This window comes from Xenopus tropicalis, chromosome 1, assembly GCF_000004195.4.
Source record: "Xenopus tropicalis strain Nigerian chromosome 1, UCB_Xtro_10.0, whole genome shotgun sequence".
NCBI classification, from domain to species: domain Eukaryota; kingdom Metazoa; phylum Chordata; class Amphibia; order Anura; family Pipidae; genus Xenopus; species Xenopus tropicalis.
Window position 1 is genome coordinate 43,611,058 of NC_030677.2, and position 13,866 is coordinate 43,624,923.

The window sequence follows — 13,866 nt, forward strand, 5'->3', positions numbered from 1 at the left end:
ATAGTGCCAAATGGTGTAGGCTTTTATATAGTCTCATGGTGGAAATAACAATGGGCTGATGGGAATTCTCCTAGTTTAGGGACCATTAGGACCTGGGTCACCGGGATTTTGCTGGACCAATCTGGCTTTTAAACCAGTTAACCGGTAGCATTTACTAGTCAGGGTCAGTCGCGTCTTTAGTTGAATTTGTGTTTAGAGGAATACTGGGAATTGTAGTTCAATTACGGTTGAAGGGTTCCAGGTTAATATTCATAAATTATGTAATTTCCTCAGATGGAGGCATAGCCTTCCTACATTATCAAGGGCCCTCTCTAACTCATCTACAGTTAGACGCAGCTGTTTGACAGATGTAAGGGCCAAAGGGGTGCCAGTGTATGTCAGATACTTGTTCAGCTGGAAGTGGGTTGAGAACTAACCTGTGAGATCTGTTACATTTTAACAAGATAATTATTTTTGTGTGTTTGAAACCATATATCACTTATTTTGTTTTTACAGCCATGGCATGAGGTTTCTTTTTATTATTTTCTGGCAGGCAGATAAGGCTTTCTGTAATAATTTTCATATTGTTTCATTTTTGCTAATGGCAAATCCACCTGTTTTGGCAGTTTATGTTTATCCCCTGTCGTTTTAGCAGCTCATTGGTCCTTTAATTGTTGTCCCCAATGCAATTGAAACATAAAGCACAGAAGTAATTTCTGCCTTGGGAAATGCAGAGACTGGCCTAAAATCAATTTCCAGATTGCAGCAAAACTGCCTTGCAAATCCTCCCTTGTTCGGCTTTCGAGCCGTTGGTTCCTCTGTGTCTGTCACTGGCAGTTTAGAAAATATGGAGGATTAAAGTTCTCAGACTGTTTGCACAGCGATGTGTAGCGGCCATAAAGCTTCATGTCTGATTGGATCTCCAATGATTGTCTATAAATAAGGCTGTCTGCAGGGGAAAATACCACATATATATCTTTACTCTCCTGTTCATCTTCCAAATTCTGTATTCAACAGAATAGAATAGCATTCTCTGTAGGGAAAGTGTAGCTGCTCGTTCTTCCTATTTCATGCCTTAAAATGATCTATTTGTGTACTATTCATTTTTTCAGAAATAATGTAGAATCTGTAGGTGTTTCAACAACAGGATGTAGTAACAATGTTAAAGGTGCACAGATTTTCCAACTGCAGGATAATAATAATACGGTACACAGTTGCATCTCTCTTTACATACATTGATAACATGGAGATCCGCCGGCGTGCCACTTGAAGCTGTCCATATCCATGAATGATCTCAGATTGCCCCTTGTGTTTCTAGACCAGGGGTCCTCAGCCATTTTTACCTGTGAGCAACATTCAAGTGTAAAAAGAGTTGGGGAGCAACACAAGCATAAAAAAAGTTCCTGGGGGTGCCAAATAAAGGCTGTTATTGGCTACTGGGCCATGGTAAAAAGGCCAACAAGCTGCCTTACAGGACAAATTTTGAGTCACAGGCGATGACAACCCATGTATGGCCAGCTTAGGTAGGACTTAACATTAAGCTGACTCCTTAGGAATCTGGTGTGATGGAAAATTATACAATTCATATTCATACAAAGTCATATTTTATGCTTTTTGATAAATTTATACAAAGCGAAAAGAAATGTTAAGTTATAGTGACTTTTAAATAGTTTTTACCAGTCCAGTAACCCATAGCAACTAATCACCTTTTAGCTGGATCAGTCATGCTAGAATCTTGAAAGCAAAAGTCGAATTATTTGAACGCCACTGCTTTCATGTGTCTTTGTTCTGAAAAGCAAGGAGACAAGGTTCAAATCAACAATCTGTATGAATAGATAACTATAATATCTTCTAGATACAGAAATACAAGGAGTCAGGGCCCTTAGCAGTAATCTGTTAAAGAACATTGCTTGGATATTTCCTATGTTGTTTAAAGGTTCATGGCTTTTGCATGGGTTACTTTGTAAGCTTGAAACGTCTCTGTATAACATTCAAGGCAAATATACAGAATCAAACTACACACATTAGTTGCAAAAAGAAAGGCATTTAACATCTAAAGGTCCCTGGGCTTTAACATATGGTGTTGATTCATCTCAAAAGCCACCGAGCTAAGTTCTTGCAGTGATGAATATTTCTCTTTTATGTTTTTACAATGAAGGAGTGTCACAAGCAGCAGCAGAAAACAAAAGGCAGGTTGTGAAGCCGACATCTCGACTGGGAGTGCCGCTGACAAAGGTGCAGCTTTGCACAGTGCAATGGCAATAAGGCCCAGAAGCTTTAAGGACTTACACACCATTATTTTGCACAGGGGCCCTCCAAGGGCATTCTTTCAGCCCCTGGTGATAAAAAGTTATTTATTATGTGTATTGCCAATCTGACAATATACATGGCTACTATTTCCAGGACATAACTTTCCTACGATTGTTGTCTGTCAATTAATGGCCAGAACATCGTCTGATTTGTTATTTTTCTGACTTAGAAGATCGTCTGATTTGTTATTTTTCTGACTTAGAAGATCGTCTGATTTGTTATTTTTCTCACTTCAGTCCTATAATTGAAATCAAAATGGTTTAGATTGTAGCATTAAGATGTACAATCTATATCCAAACGTTCATCGTACGACTAATCTCCCCGTGGGCCACTGCCCTTAGGGTCTAAGTTTTGAGGTACTTGGAATGAGGTGCAGGACTCAGTCGATTCCTTTGGGTCATAGCTCAAGTCTGTAGGTAAGTGGCCGATATAGTAGAATTTCTGCATAGAATGCAAAGTGAAATGTTGGTCTTTGTTACATTTATATAGGAGCTGAGCCATTTCTGCTATGAGGTGAAGGGGGCTGTTTGCTCAAGTAACAATTCTGGAAGTGCAAAATTGCAGTGCAAGTTGAAGAGCCAGTCTTTAGGGCTTAATCTAAATGGTTCTTCACTTAGTCCTAAGAATAAGAACACAGCAATGATTCTATCTCTGATCGGCAAATACCTAGAACTGTAAATATGACATCATTTTGAAATACTGTATAAAAGGCCTCTGATCAATGATCTGTGAGAGTACCATTATGGTATACAGTATGTGTTAATTTGAATATAATGTTGACTTCGACTCTTTATGTTGGTTTATGACTTTATGACACAAGTGTCTCCAGATACTGTATGCCTTGCACTATCAGGGGAGATTGTGAGGCATTAGCCTTTGAAGCAAATTAGTACTGTAAAAATAAACACAGTTATTAAGATATATGTCTGTGATATTGTCCAACCATAATCCTGTTCAAGGTGGTGCCGCCTTTATTGGACTCATGTAATTCAGGTGAACAGCGAATGTTGTCTGTTAAGTGGATCCTTTTAACTCAGGGTAATAAGTTTTGCCACCTTCAGCTGGAGGGCTTTAAACTTGACTTGGGATATTGATACTGCAAGTTTCGGCTTTTGCTAGATCATTTTTTTATTTGTGCAGATAAAGCTTGGTTAGTAAGCACAGGCTAATGCCACATGGGGCAGATTCTCGGCCTGTGGATAGGCAAGGCCAATAATCTGCCCCTATGCTTCAAAAATCTGATTGTGGTGCCTGCAGGTTGCAGCACAGCCGTGTTGGATCTTTGGCATTAGCCATAAGCCACCAAATCATGGTGGTCCTGATAATAATGTGTCTGGGTTTTCTCTCCCCCCCCCACTAAAAAACCCCTCCGGGTATTTTGACTATGTTTTCAAGAACATAAACACCCAGAGGTTATGCAGCTTACCCCTCAAATTATGTGTTTTTATTTCTTTTAAATTTAGGGGTTTTGTGGTTTTACCTACTTGACGAGACAAGAAAAAAATATTTTCTTTTTTAAAGTGCTTTTCTCTCTGTTAGCAATAAATGCACTGTTAAGAAAATGCTCTTTATTTTTATGTGGGTTGCCAATAACTTTTAGTCACACAAGAGAAATTTGCACTTAGCATTGATTTCAGGATTGAGTTTTTTTGTCTCTAAAATTGATTAGAGATGGCTAAATGCAGAAATAACTGAAGTTTTCTTACAAAGGTGAATTAGCACTGTATTTCTCTCATTAAAATAATAATGATTTTGGGCTCAATTAAGCTGTAGTCTCTTTTGCATTAAAACACATTGACAAAAATTGTTTCTTTATCTACTACACACTTTCTTACCCATACACACATACAGCGTAGGCTAAAATGAAATAAATCACTTCATGGCCAAAAGTGCCCAGACACCCATCTATCTTATATATTGTTTTTAAACCAATAGTATTAATATGATAAGTTCTGTAAAGAGCTTGCATTACCTTGACTGTTACCACAAAGTAGAATGCATAGAATTGTTAGGAATGTATTATAAAGATTTTGCCCATAAAAGGCACCCATACTTTTGGTCATATAGCATATTTATAGAGCTGAGATTAGTGTACATTCTTCTAAAATAGCATTCCAGGTTATTTCACATGGGGAGAGGTGCTTCAGGCTAAAATGGAACAGGCCAGTAGACAAGCTTCATAAACTTCAATGCTGCAGTTACAAGAAAGCTATTTCAATTGGCTTGTCTCTGAAGGAAGTCAACAGCAAATCCCATAGTGTCTCCAACTGTTACTTGCTCAGTTACCTTTTGTTATGTTAGATCTGTTAGAGGAACGTATTTAAAATAATTTGCAGGAGATTTTCAAGACATCTAATCACCCTTGCCTGTTCTGCACCATTATCCAATATACCACCATATGGTTGGAAGACTGGTTATAATACAGTAAATATGTCATACATTCAATTAAAGGTGGCCATACACATTACAAATATGATCTTTTCTGCAACCATAGGGCGCAAGAAAGCTTGTTTGTTTCCTATACTAACGCCAAGAGCTGAATTGTCAGACAAGTATATCTTCAAAGGCTTGCCATCAAAATTTTCCATCCTGCCTGATTGACGAGACAACCGATATTCAAGGCTTTGACAATACCGGTTTCATTTGATAAAATAATAATATGGCTGCATATATGGGGAACCTTTAAAAGTAAATAGGGTCCTTAGTGAGAGTGGAGGTTATATAAATCTCTTAAAAGCCTGAATCAGAACAGTTAAGGTCCCCATTGGGGTCCCTTGGACCGATTCGGCAGCTTATCAGCCCATGTAGGGGCAGAACCGAGGGGCCTGGCCGACCGACATCTGGCCTGAAATTGGCCAGATATCAATCGGGCAGGTTAGAAAATCCAGTCGCCTACATGCCTCCCCGATATCGCCCACACGTAGGTGGGGATATCGGGTGAAGATCCGCTCGCTTGGTGACATTGCCAAGCGAGTGGATCTGCGTGTGTATGGCCAGCTTTAGAATTCAAGGTTTTTGTGTAACAAATTGGTTCTTGAATGCAGTATTTAGGCTGTACACTATAAATGAGTAGGTTTTTGCTTGTTTCTCATTGTGAGACTTCCTGCTGATGAAGTTGGATCAGTGTTTGACATCACTTTCCTTATTGTGTTTTTATCTGATCTCCAGTTGTATTGTGCTTATTTTCCTATCTATACACCATGCTGAAATGCAAATGTAGAGATTGGCAGTAGACTGGTGATACACTTTAATTGTCCAATATTCTTTTTATAGAAAAACACATCTTGCAAAGGAGCTTTGAGGACCTTGGCTATCTGTTCTGTGAGATATCCTAACCTTCAACGAGGCTGTTGTTACTGCCAGCACTCCTACATATGAAAGAACTCATTCTGCCTTTGTGTTTGGCTGAACTGGGAAGGGTTGCCACCTGGTCTCATATTAAATGAAAGCATTTGTTAGTGAAAACTGGCTCATTCTGTCCTCCACAATCTCTGATATTAAAAGGGAACCCTTGGCCAATTCTTTGTCCTTCCCCCTCCCTTCTCTATGATTCCACAGGAACATAAAACCAATTACTGGCTAAAGCAGTTTATTCTGTGGCCAGGTTATATCCTGACATAATTGTGTCCCTCATTACTATGTATAAAAAGACCTTTAAGGTCTGTTGTATAATGAAATATTTAGGAAATGGAAGAAAAGGTTGTATGAAGAAATCAGCCCTAAACAACCATGTTTAGTATTTTTAAATTTCTTTGTCCAAAGTCATTTGTATAGTACCTAGGGTTGTGGTGTAACTATATGTAAGATATGACCTTTATTTTCCAGTAAAGATGTGGGATATAAACAAATATACACTGACGTTTATGTTACTGAATAGGCATAGCCACTAGTCCTTGGGGCAGGGGTTAACATTTTACTTATTATTCAATCATTTTCCAGACTAAAGGTGGCCATACACGTGGCAATCTGAAACATCGTCAGATGTGCCACACACCATTCAGGGCTGAATCGGCAGGTAACGAGGTAGAAACAATAGGATTTCTACCTCCTTCTGCCGATTCAGCTCTGAAGGGAGATTTTGATCAGGCGCCTTCTATGGCGAGGTTTCGTACAATATTATCGGTGCGTGTATGGCCACCTTAACTCTGTTGATTGAGTCAGTATTTCATTCTAACAAAAAACAAAGCATGGCAGCACCCACTCATTATACAAATGTAATTAGAATAGACTAGAACATAGGTAGGAAAATACAAAAATGTGAAAGTAAAGTTTAGTTATCAAGGTTTTTCAGATTCTATAATTTTTAAAAAAATCAGATTCTATATATTTGCATAACTCCTGTGGTTTGAGGACTGTATGTATATAATCTATATAGGCTAGGATTTAGTTAGTTTAGTTAGTTAGTTAAACATGTAGCATCACCTGTAACCCTTTCCAACACTAGAGGTGTCTCCATATTTTCTCAGCGCTAAAGTTCTTGTTTGATTTGTTTGCATCCTTCCCTGCTTGTCATGCAGCTATTTCTCCCCCTAGCAAATACATTTTGTCTGAGTTAGGCTGCAGGTCCTCTGCACAGAATCGTTAAAATGATTGATGCCCACAGGGGCAAGCTAACTTGAAATTCTTCTCGCTTCTCTGCTGTTTTTCTCAGAATCCTTCCTCTTCTCTTTTTCTCCCTTTAGCATGGGAACGGGAGTTTTCCAGGGCTGTGTTCTGCTTGGTAAAGTTTTGCTGACTGGTTTTGTGCATATAGCAAAAAAATAATGATTAGAATTTAAATAAGCGTACTTTGTTATATCGCACATTTTTGCAGTTTTTAAAATACCTCCCCTTCAATAAAGCTTTGGAAACCACCTTGAGCTATATCATAGAAAGATTTCTAAGAAGACCATATACCTAGTCATCTCTTCTGTAATACAGAGGTGTAAGCTTAGAGCCTTTATTGGAAGTGTTAGTTGGTTGGAGTCAGTATAGGTCCTGGTCCTATAAAGACTGTAATATATTTAACCTTGATTTTAGATTTTCATGCACAGAGTCCTGCCCAGCTTGCATTATATGCTTGAGGCCAGGGTCAGATGAATGGATTTGTCCAGTGCCACACAGAGCTAATGTTGAAGTGATCACTATGAATCAACCCCAAGACCTTTTTAGTTAGCATCTAATGACATTGAGCCATTGCTTCTTTTAGTCACCCCATCCCCATCCTGTCTCCTTAGATGCTGAGATGCTCCAGCAGATACAACAGCTGATAAGTACTGTATTATACATTGTTGTTAAAGGCAAGCCCTCAGCTTATGCATTAATGCAGGGCTATCCACCTGGAGGTCCGCAGGCCAGATGTGGCCCTCCAAAGGCTTTTTATGGCCCACAGTCTGCTCAATGGCTCCGTAGACTTCATGGTATGATATCATCCATCATATTAATAGAATCTGACCCTCAAACACTATGTATAAGAAATAATCATCCCAAAACATGTATTGCACTGCACTTCATTAATGCATTAAAGGCATTTCCACCAGTTAAAAGCCTGGACAACCACAAGCCCAGTGTTGGGTATAGGCATTGTTCATTATCGGTTAAAGTCATTTGCTTCTATAGCCCATGTACCAACAAACCTTTATCATTCATCAGATAATTAGTTGCTAGTTTTGTTTGTAGGCAGCCAATCAGAATAAACCTCCTGAAATGTCAGCAGTGATGTTGTTGGGCCCTTATTAACCACAAATACACACATTGTTTGAAGATACTTTACAATGCTGAACACATGTTTTGGCCAAATAAAAGATATAGTTAATTTAAAAACTAAACATTTGCTTTGACAAATCAGGGACATCTTTTGTTGATGACTAGTATGAAGAGGTGTTCAAATTCTCAATATTTAGAAAAGGCCTTTCAAGCTGCTAAACCCTAGGTGGCATAGGGTTAATTGCTTGCGGTTTCCAACAGGTATCTGTAAATTCCCTCACTTATCATGACTGAGATGTGAGTCACTCCTTGGTGATAAATACCTTTCGCACTAGACTTCTGCCTTACATTAAACTGTAGTCAAGGCAATGGTAAAAAACTGACAGGAACATCATAAATCTGCTGCTGAAAGCTGCAAGGGTCATTTTTGGCCCTATTAGTGGCAGAGACAGAATGATGAATGACCCTTGAGAATTAAACTGCTGTGAGGTCTACATTTGTTGGGAATTGTGCTGAAGAACAGCCACAGCCTATTCCGTATTCCACATGCTAATGTCTGTACTCTGGGTAGGAAGGAGAAAATATGAAAACTTGGAACTGGCGTTTTATTTCTGGGCATACACAGGGTCCTAGAACTTCCATAGAACCCCATAAGGGCACAAGCAGTGTAGATCCGCTTATCTCAGCCCTGTGTGGATCTGCTTTCCATACACTACTCCGTGTGCCTGCACTAAAAACTACAGTATCTGCCGCAGTACAAAAAACTACAGTATCTGCCTCAGTGTAGGCACACACAGAGGAGTGTAGGTCTGCCCAAGAACACCTGCTTTTGTGTTTTAGAGGCGGACCTACACTCCACTCCATTGTGTTTGCCTGCACTGAAGGGGATCCTGTATATTTTAGTGCAGACACCCAGGACAGTGTATGGAAAGCGGATCCGCTTCTCTCATGGATCTAAACTCAGTGTGCCTTTGTCATAATTTCCATAGTTGTAGAATTGTAGTGAACTGAATTAGTGTCACTTCCCTTCATTCATCTGTTCATTACAGAGACCTGTGACCTTACTAGATCCTTTCCTCATTTGGTAGCGAACATGTGTAGTTTTTCTCAGTTACCTAACAGCCGGATATATGACTGATTTTTGCCCATCATGTGCCAGGAACTTTGATAGACTGCCTGCTGATGGCGCATACACCTGGCCTCTTCAAACGAAAAAACTTATTAACAGGTTTTCTGCCTAATTCCTAACAATTTCCCGCTTCCCAAACACTGACCTATCTTTTAGCCATTAGGTTAAGGATCACATTCTTCTAAAATATTTGCCAACATCATGTCAACATCATCTCTGTTAGTGGGCAAATAAGTGATTAGCTATTTGCAATTTAGATTTCGCAATTGGCGGTTACATCTCTAGGGCCCCTTTGCCAGTGTTACATCCATCTGCCTAGTGCCCATCAAGGTACAACATTGGCCCCTTATGAGTACGTTGTTGTACAGTTGACTATATCAGGCCTCATTGTGACAGAACATCATGAATGCAAAGCCTATATTATTCACATCTATACTTGGAAAAGAGTAGTGTTAAGGGGGCAACATATAATAGTTTTCATGTATTCAATAAATAAGACTTGTAATGAACATCCTTTCTGCCTGTTGACTTTTTAATTGTCTTTATCTGTGTTTTTGTTATTTCTTGCACTGGGCAGAGCAGAATATTGATATTGAAATTACTTTCATGAAGCAACTAATGCAAACACCTGGAAAAAATTCCAAATGATCAGTTAATCAACTTCTCCATATCTGTCACCACATTTTTTCTCCATCCCAGGGGGTTTTGGCCCTTGAGAATATTGTGAGCTGTTAAAACTGACCAATTACACATTAGCATTTCCAATGATCAGAAATCAGATTTTAGTATTTAAATATGTTTTTCTTTCTCCACATGTATAGTATATAATATTAGCTCCCTTTTGCAGAGAGGCTAAAGGTCTCCCACTGTGGAATTGCAATGTAATGTTTATGCAACTAAATAGATTGAAGGAAGGCTGATTGTAAAACATATGAATGCCGTTGACTGGCACCACCGTGTTCAGCACTCGACTTGGCACCGCGGAGACGGCAATGATGTCCCACTTTCAAGGACTAATGTCTCCAACTGTTTACCTGAGATGTCACTGGGGTCTTTTGTTCAGAAGCAGTCGACAGCGTGGGCAGGCAAAGAAATTAAAAGATCTCTGTGTCTCTGCTCAACACTTATTATCAGACTTTTCACTTGTTCCTCCTGATTTTGTCTCCTGCCAACTTTGTTTCGTTGGCAGGATCAGGTGCTTGATTAAGTCCCTGCGGGTTATTCATCTAAGCCGCCAGCTAAAAGGCTCCGATCTCAGCTTTCTAGAGAGAACGTTTAGCTTCAAAGTATTGTTGGGGATTTTAGCTTTACCTGCCTTTAGAGCACAGCGGGCTGACTCATTTTCAGCAAGAGCTCCCCTGCAGATCAACGTTGTGTTTGAGAGCCCTCTTATTCTAATCATTTACATGCAGTCATTTCATTTGGGTTTAAAAATGTGCCCTTTCTTGAATCAAACCCTATCTGCACGTTTTAGTAAAATAATTGTACTGACGACATTTAGACTACAAATACCTTTTTTTCTAGGCCAGTGAGTGGTGAGTACTGTTTTAATCAGTATTTTGTTTTGGGCCCTTGGTGTTACTGTTCCTTTAAAGGAAACTACAACAGGAATACCATCTATATATATGTGTGTGTGTGTGTGTAAAACACTCAGAGATTCATACATCAAACTGAGCTTAAAATAAAAGTAATAAGATATGGGAAGTATTCTGCAATTTTTTAGATTTATGGGTGCCTTGAGACACCAGCGCTATATATGAACGGAAATGCCTTCTTCACGGTCAGAGAACTAAAGTAGGAGTATGCACTTAAATCACCTTCATGTGGCTTGGAAGTTGGATAAAATATGTGGCCTCTTCCTCCCAGAGCAGCTTGGTTATGGTTAACTGACAATCTTCAAAGGGGTCATTTCTCTGGTTTAGTGCCCCAATGTCTCAGGTCATCTGTGTATATACTATGTGGCATGTGAAACACTTGTTTCCTTGTGATACTTAGACATTTTAAGAGGTTGTTAACACGCTTAAAGGGGAAATATAACCTTTTTATTAGCAGGAACTGCATTCTCCTTAGTTTATCTTATAACTGATGAGTAAAACATATGTACATAGTGCAAAGAACCATATTTATTTTTGTATATTTGTAAATGTGCCGCTAAGAATATTGGTTTATAAGTGGAATTAATTCTCCATTTGAGTATGAAACCTGGTTCCATTAGTTGGGTTGGAACTTCACTGTATAAATGTGGGGCTAGGAAGTATTTATGGATATGTGAGTTGGAGAAAGGCACAGACGAGGTTAGCCTTCATTCTGCATCTATTGAAGTATATGATCTTGCCCCACATAGACCTGACAACTGTTGCTAAAATGTATTCTCTGGACCAATGCATACAGCTGTCATGCCGAGACAGAATACCCATTGTACTGAGATTAAAGGAAAAGCGTAATAAAACTTGTGCTATTGGACTCACACGCTCTTACAGATTGAATTTTTATGGATTTATGGAACAGTAAGCACACACTATCCCTTTTACCAGAGCTCCCAGCCTTCAGCCCTCTAGAACTCCCAAAATTGCTGGTGTAATTTGATTGCTGTAAGAGCAGGAGGGCTGCAAGACTGGAAAGGATTGGCTTCAGTAGACTTTGCAGGGCTCCAGTATTTATAAAAAGAATGACTGCCTAACCTACGGCCCTGGCAATTGGGGAGTGCTTCCTACTTGTATAGTTCCCAGAATAGCTAGAATCAAATCAGCGTTTACCACACATTTTACTCCAGCTGACTATATCAGAACACACATTTCACCTTATCCGGCTTTCAGTCCATGATCCCTAGTGGAGGCTGCCTTTACAGTTTGGGACCCACTGCTTTAATTTGTCATTCCCATTACCTTTTGCATTGTAATTGCAATTCAAAATTATTTTCTAACATGTTAATTCCTTTATCTTATTTGGTTTTATGACAAAAATATGATAGAACTTTCTTTTTTTGCAGGTTTAATAACCACTACATCTAGAAAGCTGGACAGGGAGCAGCAATCGGAGCATATACTCGAGGTCAGTAACAACATCTTTTTTCATCTAGGTGCTGTGTTAAAAGGAATCTAATGCTGTTCATACTTTCCCATACTAAACCTTCGCTTCTTCTCCATCTCCTCATTACCCACCTGTATCAGACTCTGGCCTTGGTTCTATTGCTGTGACAATGGGCTGCAACAGAGCAGAAGTGTCTAATGTAAACAGTGCCATAAAGGGGTTGTTCACCTTTTAGTATGATGTAGAGCAGTGCTGTCCAACTGGCGGCCCGCGGGCCGCATGCGGCCCGCGACCCCCCTCTGTGTGGCCCCCCACCTGTCTGGCTGCTTTGATAGTTTACTCTTGTGTAAGCTTTAAATGGTATCAGTACTGTGATTAACTGGCCCCCCTGCATGGTTCTCACCTCAGATTCAGGCTGCAATCAGGCTGTATTGTTTAAATATGTAATCCCCTGTGTTGTTCACACCTTTTAATCTCTGCATTGTTCACCCCCTGCAGTGTTCACACCTCAGGCTCAGGCTGTAATCACCCATATTGGTCCCCTGTTCACACCTCAGGAGCAGTAGAAATCCACAACTAATCCCTGCACACTACAAAAAGAACATATACTGACATAGACATACTGAGGTGGTACTTCAATTAAAAAGTTTTTTAATATATAGTTATTGTGCAGACTGTAGGAGCAGTGCCAGCATTGTGTCTCTGTAGGCTGCCTGTGTGCTATACACACAGGCATCATAGGGCAAGCAGAGTATGGCACACACAGGCAGAGTAGGGAAGGCAGAGTATGGCACACACAGGCAGAGTATGGCACACACAGGCAGAGTATGGCACACACAGGCAGAGTATGGCACACACCAGCCAAGAATGGCAAACACAGTGAAAGTATGGCACACGCAGGCAGGGTAGGGAAGGCAGAGTATGGCACACACAGGCCAAGTATGGCACAAACCAGCCAAGAATGGCAAACACAGGGAAAGTATGGCACACAGGCAGGGTAGGGAAGGCAGAGTATGGCACACACAGGCAGGGCAGGGAAGGCAGAGTATGGCACACACAGGCAGGGTAGGGAAGGCAGAGTATGGCACACACAGGCAGGGCAGGGAAGGCAGAGTATGGCACACACAGGCAGGGCAGGGAAGGCAGAGTATGGCACACAGGCAGGGTAGGGCAGGCAGAGTATGGCAGGTTTTTGCTGTATTACAACCATTAATATGGGTATGGTCATGTGATAACATGGGTGTGGGTTCAAGTGGGTGTGGTTTCAAAAATGGGAGTGGTCAAAACTGGCTTCCATTATCGGCCCTCCACCACGTAGGTCGGAAAAATTGCGGCCCTCGGTACAACAGAAGTTGGACAGCACTGATGTAGAGAGTAATATTCTAAGACAATTTGCAGTTTAATTTTTATTTCTGGTGGGTCTTTTATTTTTGCACTTTGTTCAGCAACTTTCCAGTCTGGAATTTCAACAGCTTTCTGGTTGATACGGTCCAAATTACCTTAGCAACCAGGGAGTGGTTTGAATGAGAGGCTGGAATATGAGTAGGAGAGGGTATGAATAGAAAGATAAGTAATAAAAAGTTTTTTAGGTGCTGAGGTCAGTGACCACCTTTTGAAAGCTGGAAAGAGGCAGAAGAGTAAAACAAATAATTAAAAAAACTATGCAAAATAAATAATGAAGACTGATTGAAAAGTTGCTTAGAATTGGCCATTCCATAACATACTTACTTAAG

The 13,866-nt window shown here is 40.1% G+C and overlaps 1 protein-coding gene across 8 annotated transcripts in view; it reads left to right on the forward strand.

Annotated features, from left to right (window-relative positions):
* Positions 1-13,866, forward strand: part of fat1 (FAT atypical cadherin 1) — a 137,278-nt gene that overhangs the window by 68,591 nt on the left and 54,821 nt on the right. For all 8 annotated transcript variants that reach the window (XR_208254.4, XM_004911187.4, XM_018095676.2 and 5 more), the window contains one exon: positions 12,093-12,154. Coding sequence is in view for 7 of the 8 variants with exons in the window: in XM_004911187.4 (XP_004911244.1) it covers positions 12,093-12,154 (62 nt within the window). In the remaining variant the exon portion in view is untranslated. The remainder of the gene's footprint in view (positions 1-12,092; positions 12,155-13,866) is intronic.